A 22,358-nucleotide genomic window follows, 5' to 3' on the forward strand; every position below is an offset into this window, starting at 1 on the left:
CCTGGGACTGAGAGTTGGAAAGGAACCACTGCAGCATGAATTTAATGTTGTGCGAGGAGCTTTTCACCCAGTAATACTGGGATGGGACTTCCTACTCAAACACCGTGCTCTTCTTGACCTCAGCAGGAACGCCCTTCAATTGTGGAACACACAGATTAATTTGTTACCTAACTCCCATGAAATGGCCTGTTGTAATGTCACAGTGTTAGCCCCCACTAAGCTTCCAGCTATGAGTGAATCAATAATCACTGCATGTGTTACAGGAACAACAGCTGCTTTGCCTGTACCTTCCAACTATGTAGGTGTTCTCATACCTAATCCTGTTAGTGATGTTGTGGTGGCACACTCTGTCAGTAAGGTACATAATGGGTTAATTATGGCTCGGATCATGAATACCACCAATGATGACATGGCACTCCATCCAGGCCAGCATTTGGGTGAGTTTTTATCCCTTTCTGCCTCTGAATCCTCTCTTATAGAGGAAAGGTGTTGTGCTACTTCATCGCTAACCGACACAGACCTACCCCCAGTGCAGATAGATGACTCAAATCTTTCTCGCTGTCAGGCCCAGTCTTTAAAACAACTACTACAGAAATATTCTGCAGTGTTTAGTGCAAATGCAGAGGATAGGGGTCGCACAGGTAGGATCAAGCACCACATCCGTACAGGGGATGCCACGCCAATCAAACAGAGGGCATATAGAGTTACACCAGAGCAGAGAGTTGAAATACAAAAGCAGGTTGACTCCCTTTTAAAAGCAGACATAATCGAGGAAAGCTACAGTCCATGGGCAGCCCCAGTAGTTTTAGTTCGTAAAAAAGATGGGACATGGCGCTTTTGCCTTGATTATAGGAAGCTCAATGCTGTTACTGTTAAAGATTCACATCCGTTGCCTAGGGTGGATGATGCATTGGATGCCCTAGCTGGTGCTGCATGGTTCTCCACTATTGACCTTCAGCATGGCTATTGGCAGGTTGAATTAGCAGAGCAGGATCGTGAGAAAACAGCATTCACCACTGGCACAGGGCTTTATCATTTTAAAGTTATGCCTATGGGATTGACAAATGCACCAGCCACGTTTCAAAGGCTGATGGAGATGGTGCTCCGTGGGTTGCCGTGGAAGACATGTCTGGTGTACCTGGATGATGTCCTGATATTTAGTCGCACATTTGATGAGCACCTTAAACACTTGGAGGAAGTTTTCACCCGATTTGAAGGTAGTGGTCTGAAATTAAATCCTGCTAAATGTTCCCTTGCCAGAGATCATGTTCGATTTTTAGGTCATGTTGTGTCTAAGCATGGCATTCAACCAGACCCTAAGAATGTGGAGAGTGTTAGAGACTGGCCGACCCCGAACACTCCCACAGAAGTCAGGGCTTTCTTAGGTCTCTGCTCATATTACCGTAAGTTCATCAGAGATTTTGCACATCATGCTGCTCCCTTGCATGCACTGACAGAGAAGAATGCTCCTTTTCAGTGGACATCTCAGTGTCAGGATGCATTTAATTTCTTACAGCATGCTCTATCCAATCCACCAGTGGTTTCGTTCCCAGATTTTGCGTTACCATTTTATCTCTATACAGACGCTTCCTGCGCCGCAATCGGAGCTGTGTTAGCGCAAAAACATGGCCAACATGACACTGTGGTTGCATATGCCAGTCATGTCCTCACAAAAGCAGAGAGGAAGTGGTCGACATATGATAGAGAACTCTGGGCCATTGTCTGGGCAGTCAGACATTTTAGGCACTACTTATACAAACAGCCATTTACTATCATCACTGATCATAAGCCTCTTGTGGGACTGCGCAAGATACCCATTGACAGTGACAGGACAGGGAGACGTGCCCGTTGGGCACTGGAGCTTGACACTTTTGAATGGACAGTGGTTCATAGGGCCGGTCAGAGTCATGGTAATGCAGATGCTTTGTCGCGTCGGCCAGATGTCAGCAGGCAGCCACAGCAGCCCTCCCCAAGCAGTCCAGCTGCCCATGACCCTGGTTCTAGAGGATTTTGCCCTAATCAGGTGCATCCTATCAGTGCCTCTGATCATAACAATGTCAACCCCAAACGAGTTCCCCAAGTGGCCCCGCAGCCCAACGTCACTACAGAAAATTGTTCTGAGTTTTCTCTATCTACTTTTGTCTTTCCGGTGTCAGAAGAGGACCTCAAGAATGGCCAACGCCAAGACAGTATCCTGTCTGAGGTTATTAGCTGGAAAATTTTAGGCCGTAAACCACCATATTGGTGTATGAAAAAGCGGTCGACTGTTGAGAAGGCATATTGGCAAGATTTTGACAGGCTTATCTTTCAGAATGATGTACTTTGTCGTCAAATTTACCAGCCCTCGCCTAGGTCAGTGTTACATCAGATCATCCTGCCTCCAGCGTTACAAGGGAGTGTGCTTAGCTTGCTCCATGGAAATATTCTAGCTGGTCATCTGTCTGCTGAGAAAGTTTTGAAACGTGCCCAGCAAATATGCTACTGGCCTTTTATGGCCCGTGATATTCGTGAGTGGTGTCAGAAATGCATTCCATGTGATGCTAGACGCAGTCCAACACCACAACTTAGGGCACCGATGAAAACCATTGTTGCTTCTCAGCCGTTGCAGAAGGTTGCAGCTGATATATTAGAACTGCCCACGACAGGTCATGGTCACAGATATGTGTTAGTTGTACAGGATTACTTCTCTAAGTATGTCAATCTGTATGCTATGAAGGATCAGCGTGCCGTAACTGTGGCTGAATGTCTTTTTGAAAAGTACATCTGTGAACATGGAATCCCTGAAAGTTTGCACACTGACCAGGGACGCCAATTTGAGTCTGAGCTGATTGGTTGCTTATGCAAGCTGCTGGGTGTTCAGAAAACCCGCACCAGTCCATATCACCCGCAGTGTGATGGTATGGTAGAGAGGTTTAACAGAACTCTCATTGACCAGTTAGCCAAGGCACTTCTTCAGCAGCCGGGAGAATGGGATGAGTCTCTTAACCAAGTAGCTTTAGCCTATAACACCAGCCCTCATTCTACAACAGGTTACACCCCATTTTTCCTCACACATGGCCGTGAAGCAAGAATGCCAGTTAATCTACTGTTGCCAAACTGCACACCCTCAGATACCCCTCAGGTTTCCACTGATGATTATGCAGGGCAGATAGCAGATAAACTTCAGTCAGCCTTTACGGTGGCCACACAGAACAGAGATCAAGCTCATGTTAAACAGAAACTTTATTATGATAGGCGTGTCAGATACGTTCCATATAACCCAGGAGACCTTGTGTGGCTTAACGATCCCACTTCAATGAGACAAAAGCTAGCACCACATTGGAAAGGCCCATTTGAAATACTTGAGTGTTTGGGAGGGAATGACATTAATGTGAGTGTAACATATAAGATACATTACTTGTTGGATCAGGCAGATAAATGTCAGATTGTTCATCACAATCGTCTTAGGCCTTATACTTCACCTGCATCCAATCAGACACACAAACCTCCTGAGCATGTGCATGATGTCCTGTTACAGACTCCAGCTCCATGTTTCACTGCACTCTCGGGGGCTCTACCCTTTTCACAGCCTACAGCAACGCGGACCAGAAGCCCTGCTCCATCTGCTGGAAACCAGGATTGGTTATCCAGGACTAAAGCTCCCCCAGTTTCAGTGGGCCAGCCCCAATTACCCCCAGCCCAGGGCCCCATGACCTCGGAGGGCCCTCTTCGGTCCAAGGCCCAAGCATCCCCTAATGTCATCTCATGTCCACAGCAGGCACCAGTTTCCCCATCCCCTAAGCCCATAACCAACTCTACTGTGACTGTTCCTGTCGCTAAATCTGCTCTGACTGTTCCTGTCACCAACCCTGCTATGACCCAGGAGCCGGCGTCTCCCCCCCCTGTTCCTGTCACTGCCCCTACTGCAACCCGAGGGCGACGGGCAGTCAAACCGCCCAGCTACTTGTCGGACTACATACGGAAGTAGGACTGTTCTTATTGCTCACACCCATGCTGAACATTGTTTTTTTTTTATTTAATGTTTTGTTTCAGTGTGCATATGCCACAGGAGATATTCCCACACGTGTTCTCTTCCAACCATTATGTTTGTCCATTTACTGTAATTGGAAACGGGGACGTTTCTTTTCCGGGGAGGGGGAATAAATGTAAGCTGGAGCATTCTTTGTTAATTAAATTAGGAGTTATATTTTATTGTTGGATGTTATAAACAACATTTCACCTAGTTCATTTAGGACTTCTATTTTGCAGCTTTATTTTAGTTAAGTTATTATATATAAACGGATGTTTACATATTATGATTTTGGGAGGATCAGGGAAGTGAGTTTGGAGTTGTGAAAGTGAAGACTGAGAAGTGAGCCATTAAAGCTGTTCAAGAGCATCCTTGTCTCCCTCCAGTTCGTCTGTTAAATAAGTTTCACCTGAACGAACCCAAAAGGTTACACAGACTTTAGACATTGCGCCTCACATTAGACCAGCTTTTTTTTGGTCAATGGCGCACGGCGCACGGCGTTGTTTTGAAACTGCAAAATACCACTTGCGCCAGAGAAACGCCTTCTCTGTTCCACCCCCGCCCATGTCGACGCAAGTTAATTTCGAAGCGCGCCTCTGGAGTGAAAATCGCGCTGTGCGCCGGGTGCAAGATAGGAATTATACATGCGTCGGTGACAATGTCAATTGCGCTGGGTGCAAGATAGGGCCCGTAGTGTTCAACATCTAACAGTGCATGCCTAACTCTACTGCATGCTGGGAACTGGAGTACTAAATAACACCACAGTCACCTACTGCTTAATCTTGTTAATTTTGTAATAATTAATGAATAATTAGGTGTGCAGTTGGCTACCTAACGAAACCGAGTTCTGTTTTAGTACATTAATGATGTGGAATATCTACGTAAAAACAAACTTGTGTACAATTTGTAATACACCATAAAACACTGCATGATGGAGCAAAATGCTGATTGGATACATTACAGGTAAAAGCTACTGTTTGAAAATACGGAATTGATTATATTTATATCGTTTGGACTGTTTGGATATGATCTCTGCGGTAATGAGCGGCCACTTTAAAAGCAACTGGGTTTCAATGTCTAAACACTGCCATCTACTGGCTAGTAGGTTGGCATCTGCACCCTTCATTGATAAGTAATATGCTCTGTGTATTATCCCAGGCATTGATCAGTTTTATTATTATTATTTATAAATCGTTGGCTAGATAAGCCAGACATCAAGATGCCCAAAAATACCTGCCAGTCTCTTGGGCATTATCTTTGTCATTACCCATACAAACCATATATTTGTCATACTGTATACTTGATTTCAAGATCAAATGTCAGTGTAAATCTTTAGAGCATTAAACTAAACACACAGAACAATCAGGGCAAGATCACCTCTAAGACCCTTTGATGGAGCCACAAAAGTTTCTCCTTTACATTCTGAACAGTTTGTACACACTTTCACTAATAAAATACTAATTTCCTGTCTAGATTGTCATTTTACAGCAATTACAATTATAATTAGCTTTGAGCTTTCCAATTAAAACGAGATAATCTGTATACTCTTCTGGTTGATTGTTATGAAAGCTAAGGACCTGAAGAGGGAGCAAGGCACCAGTTCTCACCTTGAGATTACGAAGAAGAAGCTGGAGATCTCAGTCAAGGTCATCTGGAAGAGGTTGAGAACCTGTCTATGAAGGTTCAATGGAAAGAGTTCTAGAGTAAAATAACCTGTACAAGCCACAAGCATCCTGATAATGATTATATACTTCAGTTGGTTATGACTGTAAAGTGTATGCCTACTGTATGTTGTTGAGTTTGTGTGTATAGCAAAGAAATGCAGACCAAACAGAGCAGACACACTTAATCTTGGGTTGAAGTGAAAAATATGACATCTTTAAATCACCAGTTTCTCTTATAAACATTGTTGTGACCTACACATTATGTTACAAAGTTAGCCTTTTTCCTCAATGGTTTTGTGCCTCTGTACAAAAAAATGAAGTGAGACGGAAGACTGAAAAGAGGTGCTGTGCCTCTTTACAAACAACACATCATTAAAAACATGACAATAAACAAAGAGGGACAAAGAGCCCCATCAAATCTTCAGTTGCATACAACACTAATGAAAACTTTTATAGAAAAATGTATCTTCCTTATGCATGATGCAAAGAGAGATAAGGATTCAGCGAAAGAGAGCAAGCGTAAACGCACTGTCACAGTTTGAATATTCACATTTCACACACAAACGCTCAGCCAAGGTTAAAGAGCAAAGAATAATTTAAAATAAATAATCCCATAAAATTGTACCACTATGTACAACTAGCCTTTTACAACTTCTCACCTTTGACATTTTTATACTATATTCTCATAATACACCGGAATGCACAGGGCATTCGATCACATCCATCCTTTAGGTTCAGAAAAATCAGGCCTCCCTCATTAAAATGGCAAAAATATCAAGTTAATAGAGTAACATTTAAATAAAGCTAGACTGTGCTTAGAAACAGTAAAGCTGATTTGGTCATTACCATTTGCATTTCACTGTCTCTGTATTCACAACATGCAATACAGCCATCTTGATCGGTGTGGAACACTTGTAGTCAATCAAAATGCAGTAAAAACCTGACACCTGGGTTAAAATATAGTGCCCTAGGTCAAAAGGTTTAAACTGTGTCCCTTACACATCACCCTTTAACACAAATTATGAAGTTGACCAACACTGTGTGCACGATAAAAATTAGGATCTTCCTTCAAAAAACAAATTCTGAAAAACGTATCACTTATTTATCTGTATGGAAACAGTTGATAAGGTAACTTCAAAACGTGCTTCTCAAAATCTAAACATTCCAGACCTCCTCCCTTTAATCATGCAGCAAATATATTCATGTGTTCACCATCCAAACAAACATTACTTCAAAAGAAAAAGTCCATCTTGCTGTCCGAGAGGAAGGGCACTGTGCTTCTACTGGGAAACAGACCTTTAAACAACCATCTATGGTCTCCACCATGGACATGCAAGAGGGCTACACCAGCCACTATTGTCCATTTCCAGCCATCATTCCAATCTTGAACACATTCCCCTCAGCATGACATCTGAGGCATAGATTTACATGACTGCCAAAAGTCCACCAGGTCTTGTTTTGTTCATATGTATGAAAACACAGTTGTGTATCTTGTTGAAGGGAGGCAATACATATATATCCAAGCGCTTGGTGTCCTGGGCACATTTTGCACATGGTCCAGGATTGATCTTGTCACAAGGTACAGTTGTGTCAAGAGTTCCTACAAAGAGCTTTCATGGTGAACAAGGTCCTCAGAATACTCTGGAAGCCAAATTACCACAGCCAATATCCACATCCATCCAACGGGAGAGCAGTGCACCAAGGCACGTTTGGGTGGCACACCAGGCAGACGTTATATACACGTCCTATGAAACATTCTAAAAACATTTCTGCAAAAACTATGACACAAAAATATTTTCAGCATCTTCACAAATTCTTTTTGAAAACCAGAAATGATTGGTTTGATGGTTAGAGCCACCAGTCAAGGATCTGAGCCAGAGAAAAAGTGGTAAGATGCTTAAAATACTGTTTCCACACACCCCCACTCCTCAAAACATACAAACTGACAAACGCCAAAAGAAAGTGTACAGAAGCCTGATTTTGACAACCTTCTGGAAGAAAAAACACACATTCTAGAACTACAACCAAAAAGAACAATTTAAATAACTGCACAAAATGCATAATGCACAATATATTATCATTATTTATAATGCGTATTCATAACCCAGTCAGACTTGCTAATGAGAATGTAAAGAGGTTTCCCATTTCCCCTTGAACGTTTTCAATTTGGCAAGCAAAGTTCAGAGTATATCTAACACATATGGCAACACATTTTTTTCCCATCAAAACTTAAATTTCCTGTAAAAGTTCTCTCGGATAAGATAATGTGGATAATACTGGACTTGAGAGGAAGAGGCAGGGTCTAGCAAATACTTGAAAGATGACAAAAAGCGGGGGAGGAGGACTTGGGAAATGTAACAGCAGAAAGAAAACAAATGGCAGTTCTCTCTGACTGGCCTCCATTCAAGAACTGCCCGTGAGGTAATATGAAATGATCTTCACCCATATGAGGACGCCAAATGAGGCATGGAGAGAGTAGCCTCCTCCACACTCCGTTGTGTTCTCCTTTGGGAGAGAGAGAGCAAGGAAAGAAGGGAGAAAGAGAAACATTTGCACCTGTTACCAGCAAGACACGTCATATGGCACTGTCAGTCACTGTGCGGGTTACACACTTGTGTTCACTAGTGTTCTGGGACTATTGTTCTGGGATTTGCAGGGCTAATACATTGGATATTGTGGATTAAATTGATAGTTCTGATAATGACAATACCATGTGATGTTTGATGCCTTACCAGTGTGTTGTAGTCAAAGCACTTGGCTGAATTTTTGCGATAGCGGGATGAGTTCAGGACTTCACAAGGGTTCTCCTCCTGAACTAGAGTGGAGAGGCTGAGGAAGCACACCAAAATAGACAGCACAGTGGCCTGCACTAGAGGTCAAAATTCAGTTATACAGACACATTATGATTTAACTAGTCAAGATATCTATCTGTATCAGTGACTATCTGCAGGCCGTGAGTATGTGTGTGTATGTGTTTGTGTGTGTGTGTGTGTGTGTGTGTGTGTGTGTGTGTCTGTTTCACTATGTGAGCGTTCCATAATAAACAGTCATCAACATCAATACAATGATCCACCTAGCACTGACACGAGGTGTGCCAGTATGAGCTAGCAGGCACACAGGTGTTTCTGAGACAATGGAAGGATACAGTCAGTCTTCAGGAGAGTCAGCCGCTCCACTTCACAGCTGCCGCAGGGCAGAGTCTCGGCCACCACAAAAAGCAAGTTGGTGTTCTCGATACGTTTGGAGTGGAACAACCTTAAAGAAAGGTGTATCAGTTTCTCCTCAAAGCTAAGGTCAGAATTAAGCACATGTCTATAAGAGAGTATGAGTTATGTAAGACATAAAACTGCACGCCCACACACACACACACACACACACACACACACACACACCTTGAACAGTTTCCGCAGTCCTGTAGCATGTCATAGGTATTGGTAGTGTTAGTGAAATAGAACTGGCTCTGGATGGTCACACAGCTACTGCCCCCTCTTGAGTCGAAGCTGTCAGCCATGGCATCATCTAAACAAAACACACTTGCTCACAAAATGCCAACACATGCATTTACATTCACCCCGTTTCTACTATTTGGAGGGTTATTGTACAGACACACACCCAAATACCAGGGTATCTGGACAGAAATACGTGCTATGACCAGGACAATTACATTATGTTATGTGCCTATACATACCAACATTGAACCAGCTGTTATAGGCAAGTCCATGGAGCATCTGCTGGAGTAGAGTCCTATGAATGTGACAGAGTTTAATTCAGTTGAGTAAAGTCACAGCTTACTTCCATTTCTACATGTTTATTTGTCAACCTCTATGGTGAAACTAATGATGTGCGTGGACAGTGCTCATGTGTAGGGTCTTACCATGCAGCCGCTGAAGACCACCAAGCCAGTCGGAGAAGGTCAGCGATGGAGGGCTGGGGGACAAAAAAAGGGAGAGATACAAAGACCAAGACCAAAGAGAAAGGAGGAGAGAGAAGTACATTTTAATTTACAATCAACTCACAATGAATGCTGCTCACCTTAACTAGGGTGTTGTGCAGATGTCATCTCATAGCACTATACTTCTTATGAATCAGCAAAACCAATCCAACTCAATCAACTTTATCATTAAGAACATATAACTTGTGTACCATACTTGCAAAACTAAACACAAGTACTTAACATTGTGTTGGTCTCATTCCTGATACATCCAACACAATTAAATCACTCTGTGAAATGCATTTTCCTTTGTTCTGTATCCAGTAAAATTGGCATGCCGTCAGAAAGCGATATCTCACCACAAAGATGCCTCTGGGGGCTGCTCCTGTGTGGCTGCTGGTAAGGGGCTCGCACACAGACTGGTACTGGAAGGTCTGGTGACGACCAAAGATGGAGCTCTCATACAGTGCATGCATCAGGTATGGTTCCACATCGCCAAAAAACAGCCCCACCTGAGGAAGAGATAGATCAACTAGAAGAGTAACTATAGAGTAACACTGCTGCTACTACCAATTCTATTGCCACTACACCATCAGCATTAGCTTCATCATCTGGGGCAACTTGCCTTTTTCCAATGATCTCTTTGATTGGACATAACCAAGAAACCCCCATCATCAATCAGGTAGCAGAGTAGATCCTAGGGACAGTAAGAAGCACAGCTTGGCATCACTAAAAATAGTACAGGTGCTAACAGTTATTCGACTAATGTAGGTTTAAATCAAATGTAATATATTCTATATTAATACATGCAGCTACTGTGGACAGATTTATGCAGCTACTGTGGACAAAGGATTTAATTGTCACATAATGAAAATATCACCCGTGTGAGTTTTGTGTGTGTATATATATATTTATATTTATGTATCTTACATCACTGTTTACTTCACAGTCCATTTCACAGCTTCTTGAAGGTCCACACTGCACAGAATCAAACAGATATGGCAAAGCAAAGGCAACCATCAGAACCAAACTCACCAGGGCCCATATACACTGTTTTAAGGAGGATGTACAATGATACAGTAGCCCCCACCTCTGTGCCACCTTTATACAATATTAAGGAACTTGTGAAAATGGAACATACAAGTTTATTACATAAATGAAGTGGCTAGCGTGAAGAAAATGCAAAGCTGGTTTCAGTCACCTTATGAGAGCCCTGGCGATTGTCAGAGACATTGCTGGCCAAGATCTTGAACTTGTCCACCCAAGCCTCCAGGTCTAGCTTCACTCCCACCACTGGTCAGGAGAAGCCCAACAAGCAGGGCATGCCAGAAATACAGAACACCAGTTAGTACAACCACAGATATAAAGAAGAAAAAAAAGAGACATGGTAAAACTAAGATCAAAATTAGGGCTGAATTGGTAAGTTCAGATAATGTTGGTTCCATCACCGCATAGTATCATCTTATACACATGTTGTTAGAAGGATGAACATGAAAGTGTTTAGATAGGTGAAAATGGAACAACATGAGTAAGCTTTAGAGAACATAAATGAACCTGTTTTCTGATTAATAATGTGATTAAACTGCTCAAAGCAACTTTGAATTTAGATGAGCACTGAAAAACAGAACTGTATTGAATGAAATTGATGTACACAGACGACAACAAGCGTAAGGTCTTTGATCTGTTCTTGTTCTGTTTATTAGTTTGTCTCCCTTGTGTTGTCATGTGATCTTTGTTCCTTTGTCTAGTTCTTGTGTTTCCGTGTTCCCATCATGTGCTTTCCTGTGTTTGTTTGTGTATGCCATGTGCCCTCACCTGTTCCCAATCATCACCCGGGTTGTTTGTCTTATTGGTTTCTCCTGTGTCCTGTTAATTCCCCTTGTTAAGTCCACCTGTGTCTCATTGTCTGCCCCGCCTTGATTGTTCTCACCTGTCCCTCGTTATCTGTTGTGTGTGTGTGTGTGTGTGTGTATATATAGTCAATGCATTCTTGTCTGTCGTGGCGTTCTCGTCATTATTGTTACGTGTTTGTATCTCTGTGTCTCTTCCGTGGTGCCTTTGTGTTTCTCCGTGTTCACAGTATTTAATTAGGTTTTCTCGTGTTGCCAACCATGGGCCGTGTTACGACTTCTCTTTTCCCTTTGCCCCTTTGGATTGTTTGCCTGCTTATGGACTGCCTTACCGTGTACCGAACCCTGGAAAGTAAAACGTTTATTCTTTATCTACTGCTGTTGTCTGAGTCGTGCATTTGAGTTCACACAGCACCCGTCAATCCGTAACACCAAGGACTGAACCATTTGGCAGGTTCTCGACCCCACCCACCTGCCGGCTTCAAAGTCCTTCCCCCGACTGACACCTCCACAGCAGTGCTGACCAGAATACCCACACTGCCATTCTCAGAGGTCAGGGGGTCATCCATGGCTGTGGAGTGAATGGAAGACCAGGTTCAGAGTTCTACACATGTCACTGTGCTTAGGCAAAATGGATGCCCTGCTCACTCTCTAAGAAGCAGAGTTAAGTGTTCAAAATAATACATACAAGTAAAATAAAGCAACATTTGTACACAATAAATATAACTGACAAAACTGACAATTGTCTCAAGCTGTTCACTGTATTGATAATGACCCGGCACTACTTTAAAAGCAATTGGATCAGCTTAATTGCATAAGATCTCATGCCTCCAACTGAGCTTGCAGGACAAAGGCATTCAGTGCCAGGCCATCAAACTGAATCAATGACTGTGTCTTGACCCGGGACTGCTTAAGGACAGCACTATGTTCAGAGGGTAATGAGCCGAAGTGTGGTCTAACTCACAAACACGAGAGGGAGCCTTGAACATGTAGCCCTTATTGTCCAAGCTCCGGCGGTAGAAGTTGGTGTTGAAGGGCTCTGGGTCTTCATCCCATGAATCAGCGGCCCTAGAAACACATGTTCTTGCCAGTAACTATACATGCCCTTTGTGAAGCAGTGCTTTCCAATAATCAATACGTTTATATTGACCACAAAGACCATCCAGTCAGGAAGAGAGAAAAGATGTCCAAGAAAATGAGGAAAACTAAAATGAATACTCACTAGGTGGTAATACAGAAGAGAATATCTTGAATATAAAATCCTCAAAAGAAGTTTGGAAACGTTATTTCGATTATTCCTCCCTTTTAATAATACCAATTGGTATTGTACTTCATATCGTTGGAAAGCCTGATTAGTCACCTTTAGAATGAGGTACAATTTGTAAAGATTGTGCATTCGTGGAATGAGCAACACAGCTACATTTGCCATACTGTTGGTATTCAGTGAGATATCAGAATGAGATTCTGGAGCCAGTGGCGATCTCATATCTCCAAAATTTGGGACCTAACTCCATCCTCCAGGATGACAACGCTTGCCCCCACAGAGGCAGGATCATCACAGAGTACCTCCTAAATTTGGGAGTGGAGAGGATGGAATGCCCTGCCGTGACTACAGACCTCAACCCAATTGAATACTTGTGGGATCAGGTTGGGTGTGCTGTACGTGCCAGAGTGACCAACGCAACCATGTTTGCTGACTTGCGGTAAATCCTGGTTGAGTAATGGGATGCCATCCCACAGCAGTGTGTGACTAGGCTGGTGACCAGCATGAGGAGGAGGTGCCAAGCTGTTGTGGCTGCGTGTGGAACTTCCACACACTACTGAGGTCCCTGACAGTGTAAAATTAATAAAGTGTAAAAATGGCCGATATGTGTTGTTTTTTTCCTTATTACCGTGGGAGAGTGCAATCATCCAATCCACCAAGCAACTCAAAACAAGAGTGAATACCAACAGAAGAATATTGCAGGGAGCTACTGGGCAGCTACCCACACGGTTAGCTGTGTTGCTCATTCCACGAATGCACGATCCTTACAAGTTGTACCTCGTTGTAAAGGTGACTAATCAGGCTTTCCAACGCTATAATATACAATAAAGGGGAGAAATAATTGACCGAAATACCGTTTCCGAACTTTTTGTGAGGAGTTTGTATTGGAAATTATACAATCAATTTAATATACTAAAAATGTTAAGATTAAGTCTTGCATTAAGTCAGTAAAACTCACATTTTGGGGTAAACACGTGTTATCCCACTTTCTGTAGCTGCAAACAATGCCAGGAAGCCATACCTACAAAAAGGGGGTTCAATCCAAGAGTCAGTCCTACATGTAAAATGTATGCATCCATATGTAAATATATATTTGTGGCATGAGTTTGCCTCTTACGTGTTGAGGTCTTTGCTCTTCCACACCCTTGTAGCCAACTGAAACATGATTTCTGAGTCCAAAAGGAGGTTGTGAATGAGGTCTTGATTACCTATACACACACACACACACACACACACACACACACACACACACACACACACACACACATCAATTATCAATTTTTTAAGTTATTTGAGTTTACACAAGTTTATTGATATGCATTTTCATCCTGAATATCACTCAGAATGTGCTAACCATATAGTTTTATGTATGCTTACCATATAGTTATAGCTTCATATAATAAGACGAGGCTCTTTGGGCAAAACATTTTGCTCACATTATTGCTGAACTACTTTTTGTGCCTCTTAACATAGAAATTTTACTGGCATGTATCTTTAAGCCCTGGTTTATCCTGCTCCTTTTAACAAGAAAGTTGAAAGGCTGCCACTGACCAATAATGCAGAATCAAGCACAAGTATCAGTCTAGTGACCTATGACCTTATAGCTCAGCCAGCTCAGTATCCACCCGAGACCAAGGGCACACCAGGGGGTAAAGGGGGTAAAGAGAAGAATGAGAAGGGGACTCACAGTCCTCTGAGTCTGGTCTCAGATTCACCAGAGAGGAGATGAAGTCTGCCAGAAACTGGGTGTTGTTCTCCGCAATGGGGAGACGCTGGCAGTACTCTCTGGGGAGAGAGGGATGGATTAGCATGGAGAGAAACACTCCACTCATACAGAACACTGGAACAACTTAATGAGCCCAGCCCCACTGAATAGGTTTGCTCATACATACACATTGCCACACGGCACTATACAGACTTTCTGTGTCTGAATAAACATGTTAGACAGGCCGTCATACCTCGGTGCCAGGAAAATATGCCCACCCGACTCAAACGAGTTTGGGAGCAAAGACTGCAAATCTACGATAAACAGAGATAGTTTGTGTCAGCTTAGGTCGAGTCAGTGTGGTACAGGGGCCCTAAGTCCCCTCAAAAAGGCTCTTAACTTTTATCTTTACTGTGTCTTATATGCTGTTGTTAAATCTATGTAGCCTATGTATCTACATTCCTAAATATGAACTGAAAAATAACCCAGTGTCTCTAATCCAACTAAAGATGTCAAATGCTCCAGGCATAAATTCAGTTTCAGCTTGTTCGTGATATGCAAAGCAGCACAGCAGATGAAGTTCAAAATAAACCCCTCATGGGACAATGTGGATTATTTTTGCACACTGAGCAGGAAAATGGAAACGCAATCCTAAAACCTAGTTTTGCTAATGGAAGCAGCACTTAAACACTGCCAGAAGATTATATGCTGTAGGCTACGGTGGAGAACACATGCTGTGGTCAGATGCCTTTTGTGGTTTAGGGAACCTTATGTCAGATACTCACACTGCAGCTGTAATATCACATCGCTCAAGTCTGCCTGAAGGTAGTATTCACTGTAGGGTGGAAGTACCAGACCCAAACTGCAGTGGGCACAATTGAAGCATGAAAAGAGTAAGCAGGAAAAAACAATAGACAACTTCAGTGAAACACCCCTGCATTGTTCACAGCTTCCTCTGCAGATAAAAGACCCAAACTAGGCCATGAATATATGAGCTTCACATCAACAAGAGTTGATTCCCTCGACCCATGTGAACCAACCTGTAGTCTGTGTCTTTGATGTGAGTCCAGGTATACATTCGCTCAGCCTCATCGATGTATTTCTATGTTAAGGGCAAAAATACTTGTCTTTACTTTTTTTCATTCAGATGTTTAAGTCTACAAAATACAGTATCACCAGAAAGCTACCAAAAAGTACAAATAAAACAGACAAGAAACTAACCTCATCAATGGATTTGACCAGTGTCCTAATTGTCATTTCCCCAAGTTTGCCATCGATCATCTGCCGCCGAATCTGGATTGGTAAACATAACGATTCTTAAATTCAGACACTTTCATTTCACTCACCATGACAGTGCCCAGGACCTGTCACATATGACAGGATGAAGCTACACAGAAGATGGAGTCCGAGTATTACCTCCTGCTTTTTGGAATCTTCTACTTCTGCATCCAAAAAGTCCAGCGTCACTGGCTCTGGGAGGTCTACAGCCTGGGGACACGAAGCAAGTCAGCATCTGTGCACAGCTACGCATGCTACGCATGCGTTTGGGAGTAGCATTGCAACATTACACTAGGCAGCACTGAATTCAGTGATAACCAAGGAATTATACTGTTAATTATTTCATTTTTTCTATAAAAAATGATGGTGAAAAAGTGCATCTGAGACCTTATGCTTTAATATTCTGACAACATGCATCAGATTAGAAACAGTGAATGTCATATACCACATTCACAATTGATATCACAATACACTGTTAAAAGAACACTGCAGTGCAGTTCTCATGAACAACCTGTGATCTGGAAACAGTTTCTTGTGAGACATTGTAAACATGTTGCAGAAGCATTACTGTAATGATAGATCAGCAGAGAAAACAGTCACAGACCTTCGCCTGCAGGTTGGGATGGAGGAGGAGGTAGCCATTTTGATCAATGGCAAACACATATCCATTGGCTCCTAGCTGCGAGGATAGAGAGAGGAATATTTAGACTGTTTATTCCTATTATTTTCCTATTATTTTAAAGCTATTTTCATTCAATTTACAATACCAGTGTAATTTACAATACCAGTAAAGGACTGAACCATAAAGGGATCATATCACAGAGATTTAAGAGATAAATGTGAGGCTGTTGTGTTCCCCTTTAATATGTTAAATGATGAGGGTTTGTGTATCACTGTGATATAGAGAGAACATGTACAGTAATAAACTCACATTGTAGCGAGGAGTAAGCTTCTTGATTTCATCCAGATGAACATCTATGCCCATTACCCCCAGTATAAGTTGGTTCTAAGATGGAAAAGTAGACGATTATATTCACTTGAAAAAAACAAAAAGTTGACAGCTTTCAAAAAGTGAGAAACTATTATTATGTTGTAGTGCTTATTCTCTACAAGGTTATATACATTTGCCAATATTGATCTGATATTTGAACAAGTACTTGACTATAAACACAAAAAGAAAGAATAGTAAAAAAAAACAGACCATTATTCTTTTCTACTTATGGTATATTCTAGAGGTCTCTAATGCTCTCTTAAATTTCTCTATGAAATTTCTGATGCAATCCCCAAATCAATTACTGATTCGCTTCAGTCAGAGAACAAATAGTTAGCAGGCATGATTACAAGAGTCTGCGCTGACATGCCAGTACCTGCGAGTTGCCCTCCACTGTCAGGTTAAATACAGGCATGGTCCCAGTCACCACCAGTCCTAGGCCCTGTAAACAGCAATACAACAATATGAGGCAAATCACAGATCGTGTTTTCCTCACTGAGTGAAATAACACTTCTCTGCTCTCCAAACATACATCTATCAAAGGCACAGTGTGCAGTTTTTACTGCTATTTATTAGTTGAAATGGAATATAAACTCCTCAAAAAAAGTTCGGAAACATTTCTTCAGTCGATTTTCCCTCCCCTTTAATAATACCAATTGGTATTGTATTGTATATCGTTGGAAAGCCTGATTAGTCACCTTTACAACGAGGTACAACTTGTAAGGATCGTTCATTCGTGGAATGAGCAACACAGCTAACCGTGTGGGTAGCGGCGCACATTTTTTTGCCAAAATCCCCTGCAATATTCTTCTGTTGGTATTCACTCTTGTTTTGAGTTGTTTGGTGGATTGGATGATTCTCCCACAGTATTAAGGAAAAAATATTGCAGTGGATTTTGGCAAACATTTTTGGGCTGCTACCCACACGGTTAGCTGTGTTGCTCATTCCACGAATGCACGATCCACATCCTACTGAGGTCCCTGACAGTGTAAAATGAATAAAGTGTAAACATGGTCAATATGTGTTGTTTTTGTCTTAATACTGTGGGAGAATCATCAAATCCACCAAGCAACTCAAAACAAGAGTGAATACCAACAGAAGAATATTGCAGGGGGTTTTGGCACATTTTTTTGGGCCACTACCCACACAGTTAGCTCTGTTGCTCATTCCACGAATGCACGATCCTTACAAGTTGTACATCGTTGTAAAGATGACTAATCAGGCTTTCCAACGATATGCAATACAATACCAATTTGTATTATTAAAGGGGAGGGATAATCGACTGAAGAAACGTTTCCGAACTTTTTTTTAGGATTTTGGCAAAAAAATGTGGGCCGCTACCCGCACGATTAGCTGTGTTGCTCATTCCACGAATGCACGATCCTTACAAGTTGTACCTCGTTGTAAAGGTGACTAATCAGGCTTTCCTAAGATATACAATACAATACCAATTGGTATTATTAAAGGTGAGGGATAACCGACTGAAGAAATGTTTCCGAACTTTTTTTGAGGAGTTTAGTATTCATAATTATGATTTCATTAGTGTATAGTTTGCCATGTTGTACTGCAATGTTTCTACAAAACACTGGCTTGAGGTAGGGCTTTTCACGTTGTTGTTGTTGTTTATTTGACAGCCACTGTAGGTACTTGCGCATACTTGTATAGGAAGGATATTCACCTGGTTGCAATCCAGCAACCGTGCCCCTAGATGCCACTAAAAACTACACATTGTTCCTTTAACAAATATCAGCATACACAAGTATGCAAGCGTGCATACTCACAAACGCACAGGCAAAGACAAATACAAATCCTAAGGTTACATAACCTTCTTCCAATATGGTAGTGAGCTCACTCACCAATGCATCCTGATAGACATTTGTCCATTGCACTTGCTTGGCATCATCCCCAGCCAAGACCATGGGTCGTCCAAGAACATCCAAATACTCCTATCAGAGCAGGAACAAAAGGTTGCAATTTTACTCACAAAAACCACAATCAACAAGACATTCGACAATAAATTAGGGTATGCAAATAACTCAATAGGAATACTAAGTATGTAGACATGCCATGGGACCAGTTTAAGTATACATCCATGGAAACTGAGGGAACGCATGCTGAGATCTAAAATTTCCCTTGGGATTAATAAAGTATCCATCTATCTATCTAGATGAACTGTGAAATATTTGAAGAGAGCTGAGATCCCAAAGGATGCTGTTGTCATGGAAGAAATTGTCATTAAGTACTCAGAGGATACAGCCTCCAGGGGCACATCTGTGGATGTACAGTATGTGAGGACACAGCATGCAAACGTACAGAGAGAGCAGGTGGCATATGCAGGGCTAGGCCCACAGGTAGATGAGAGTGCATACGGCAGGAGCGCAGTCCCATCTCTGATTCAAATATGAACACATGCTTCCCTGTGAACAGCAGCATAATGAGAAATAGAGACACTGACCTGTGTGTTAATCCTTATGGCACAGATGGACCGGATCTCAAAATAGTATCCTGCAGGGAGTGAGAGAAAAAGAGAGAGAGAGTGAGAGAGAGAGAAAGACAAAAGAAAATGTGGCACATTAAAAGGGGACAAACTAGGCAATAGGATGCTAGCAACACATTATATCAGCCTCTACTTCTTTAACGATGCTTTACTGTTACTTATATTATATATTTATATATATTATACATAAAACTCTATTCCAGAATACATTCTCACCTTTATTAGCACAAGCAATCCACTGTAAAGGGGTGACATCATAATTGTGCTGCCCCACAGAGAATGTGAATACTCGGACCTTGAAAAAAAATTGAGATGGACACATTTATTTTGTGAAAAGTATCTCAGCAATAACAGCTTATGCATCCATTAATTATGAAAGCCCAGAGTGTGTTATAGCAAAGTAGGGCAGGCCAGGCTTCATATAAGTAGTCATGGTCCACATGGACACTTTTAGACAGTGGAAAAAAAGAGAAAAAAACTAACAACAAAAGCACAAGAACTTAATCATTACTTGCACGAGGGATGGGAATGTTAGCATGCCCTTTCAGTGTAAATTTCTACTTTCCAGCATGATTACAAACACTGGAGTTTCATCATAATACAGCCAATGACAGTCGATTTAATACAGCCCCAAGGTTGATAAACCTCTAATTTATTAAGACACTTACTGTCTTGTTAGGCCAATTGTACTGCTCAAAAATGTCCTGAGCTCGATCTTCACCACCATCCGTAAACAACATGATGATCTTGTTGCAGTTGGCTCGTGGCACATTTGTTTTCTGCAAATGAAAGAGACAGAAATGGGAGGGGGATGAAGTAGGAAAATATAAGGAAAGGGAAAACAGGCTCAATTGAGACGGCAGAAGTGGAAGCTACAACAGGAGATTATATTTAGCACTATTTCGGTCCAGAGCAGGAGACACTCATCTCTGGAATAGGCTATATTTTGGCTATTTGGCCAAAGCTAAAGCTCTAGCACTCCAGAGCAATGACTCACGTTCAGTAGCTGGTCAAAGGCAAAGTGAAAGCCGGACTTGTACTCCGTGGTGCCCTTGGCCTGCATTTGCATTACAGCGTCCTTAAAGATCTTCTTGTTGCGTACATTAGCCTGCACCAGGTGCTCAAAGCAAGGGATAACGGGCTCTGCCTTTTCATTGAACTGGGGAAAAACAGAGCTGTCTGTGTTACTGGTTTTCTTAGCATAGCCATAGTTCTGTTTCCATACTTCAGTTTCCAACAAAAAAAACATACTCACTCTTGCCACATTGACATAATCATCATCTGAAAGCGTGTCCAACATTTCCATCACTGATGCCTTGATCAGCTTTAAGGTAAGCCCGCTCACACTGCCACTCCTGTTGTCAAATGAAGGGTAACTGCTTAACAACTGGGCCTAAAGGTGTCCAGTCACAGGTCATGTTCTTGTTAAAGCACATTACCAGAGTGACCCAGACACATTGCTCTGTGAAAACAGTTGTAAATCATACTCACACATCTACCAGGATGACCATGTCTTTTGGTGATGAGGCCCCCTGAATGTACCTGAGAAGAGTAATGAAAGGCAAAATAAAAAATGATGTTCCACAGCTGTGCATACATTACACAGAATAACTGTAAAAAAAAAAAAAAAAAAAAAAGCCTTAGGCATGTATAAAGAGACGATGTGCATACAGTCTACCTGCGCTCACATTCATTCCATGGGGAAAGTGCACTGCATAAGAGGACAGCAGACATCCAAGCATTATAAATACTGCATGTCAGTGCCACCAAATTGATACACCTAACATTTAATGGACCAAGTGGGTTGTTCCAGGCTCCCATGATGAGCCCAGGCACAGGTAAACCCACTGTTTCGATTTATAATTATTTCAACCGCAATTTGACAGCCATGAAATTCAGTTGAGGGATGAATAGCTGCAACAAGCTGTCCATATCCTAATATCAGACTATATTTTGATACAAAGGCATTTCAGTCACTATTAGGTAATATTGGGGCAACACGACAGTTGCATTTGGTTCTTGCAGCCCGTTACACATTTACGAGTGGTATGAGAAAAAGAATAAACCTCATAATTTCTGTTTCAGGTAAAGGTTTCTGTGAAAGTTTTTTTTTTCTTCATCTTTTTAGTCATGAGACAGTCATCCAGGGCATCTGGCATGCTCACCAGGGTCTCCTTCTGACATCATAAAGGTCAATCTTATCAGGCACCCTCCATGGTGTAGCTGGGGAAGGAAGCAGCACAACCATGTGAATCAGGCAAACAACCATGCATACAGTTAATAATACTGTATATATACTCATATGCATACGATCAATGCACATGCATACAAATAACTTTCTATACATTATATACTTTATATTACATCAATGCACATATGTTCATTTGGTAATATTCATCAGTGGTGTTTCTTCTATTATTTGCAGATATGGAAATGAAAACATCTCCATGAATTATTTAGGGCACATACATGTGAATAATTTATTCTTGTCTCAATGTACAACTGTCTGAGGACAAAGGCTGGAAATCAGTTGATGGTGCTAAATATTGTTAAAAAAAAGGTTTTTAAAAAGTACAACTGTAAAGAAAATTATTGCATTGAAAAATGTCTGACAAAATGGGCTAATTAATCAACTTCTCGCATAAAGCCACATGGATGGGTTTGGTGGACATACCTGGGTAGTACCTGGTGACGCCTGTGGCACTACCAAAAGCCTGCCAGAGGAGGGAGGGGTCCTCGCGACTGTTCTCCATGAATACCTTCTCTAGGGCCTGCGTCCAGTTCAGCTCATTCAGAATTATTGGCGCTACAAGAGCAGGGACATTGGTGGAGTTTCATTTCTGGTGGTGGTGGTGTTCCATGTTTGTATAACTTGTTTTGTTCCCTTATTCTGGGCCCTTATTTTGTGCCCTTATTTTCCAAAACTGTTTTGGATCAACGACATACTACAATATACAATTTTGTCCAACAAACTCGAACCATATTGCAGTTGAACATTGGAATTATCCTCGTTGAATGAATGTCTTTTTTGCACAGTCTGGGTGAGTTAGAAAGCTTTATCCTATATTTACAAAGCCCAAATGAAGCATGGGCAAAGCACTAATTTACCTTATTCCGAATTTTTTGTTACACATTGATATTTGTTTAATTGTATGTGTGGTGAATCAGA

General features: G+C 41.8%; 1 protein-coding gene across 1 annotated transcript in view; it reads right to left on the reverse strand.

Annotated features, from left to right (window-relative positions):
* Window positions 1–8,076: 8,076 nt before the first annotated feature.
* The window catches only part of cacna2d2b (calcium channel, voltage-dependent, alpha 2/delta subunit 2b), a gene marked incomplete at both ends in the record, with an annotated part of 29,074 nt that continues 14,792 nt past the window's right edge, over window positions 8,077–22,358 (reverse strand). The window contains 32 exons of the mRNA XM_080846286.1: window positions 8,077–8,178; window positions 8,406–8,488; window positions 8,819–8,928; window positions 9,066–9,192; window positions 9,362–9,417; window positions 9,548–9,600; window positions 9,964–10,116; window positions 10,230–10,301; window positions 10,535–10,582; window positions 10,806–10,897; window positions 11,927–12,025; window positions 12,419–12,522; window positions 13,677–13,739; window positions 13,836–13,926; window positions 14,406–14,503; window positions 14,677–14,737; window positions 15,209–15,285; window positions 15,464–15,525; window positions 15,645–15,716; window positions 15,840–15,911; window positions 16,306–16,380; window positions 16,633–16,707; window positions 17,069–17,134; window positions 18,549–18,638; window positions 19,148–19,197; window positions 19,406–19,484; window positions 19,858–19,968; window positions 20,187–20,348; window positions 20,445–20,544; window positions 20,681–20,731; window positions 21,355–21,412; window positions 21,864–21,995. Of these exons, the coding sequence (XP_080702412.1) occupies window positions 8,077–8,178; window positions 8,406–8,488; window positions 8,819–8,928; window positions 9,066–9,192; window positions 9,362–9,417; window positions 9,548–9,600; window positions 9,964–10,116; window positions 10,230–10,301; window positions 10,535–10,582; window positions 10,806–10,897; window positions 11,927–12,025; window positions 12,419–12,522; window positions 13,677–13,739; window positions 13,836–13,926; window positions 14,406–14,503; window positions 14,677–14,737; window positions 15,209–15,285; window positions 15,464–15,525; window positions 15,645–15,716; window positions 15,840–15,911; window positions 16,306–16,380; window positions 16,633–16,707; window positions 17,069–17,134; window positions 18,549–18,638; window positions 19,148–19,197; window positions 19,406–19,484; window positions 19,858–19,968; window positions 20,187–20,348; window positions 20,445–20,544; window positions 20,681–20,731; window positions 21,355–21,412; window positions 21,864–21,995 (2,744 nt within the window). The remainder of the gene's footprint in view (window positions 8,179–8,405; window positions 8,489–8,818; window positions 8,929–9,065; window positions 9,193–9,361; window positions 9,418–9,547; window positions 9,601–9,963; window positions 10,117–10,229; window positions 10,302–10,534; window positions 10,583–10,805; window positions 10,898–11,926; window positions 12,026–12,418; window positions 12,523–13,676; window positions 13,740–13,835; window positions 13,927–14,405; window positions 14,504–14,676; window positions 14,738–15,208; window positions 15,286–15,463; window positions 15,526–15,644; window positions 15,717–15,839; window positions 15,912–16,305; window positions 16,381–16,632; window positions 16,708–17,068; window positions 17,135–18,548; window positions 18,639–19,147; window positions 19,198–19,405; window positions 19,485–19,857; window positions 19,969–20,186; window positions 20,349–20,444; window positions 20,545–20,680; window positions 20,732–21,354; window positions 21,413–21,863; window positions 21,996–22,358) is intronic.

The sequence above is a fragment of the Sprattus sprattus genome (genome assembly GCF_963457725.1).
Source record: "Sprattus sprattus genome assembly, chromosome: 10".
NCBI classification, from domain to species: Eukaryota; Metazoa; Chordata; class Actinopteri; order Clupeiformes; family Clupeidae; genus Sprattus; species Sprattus sprattus.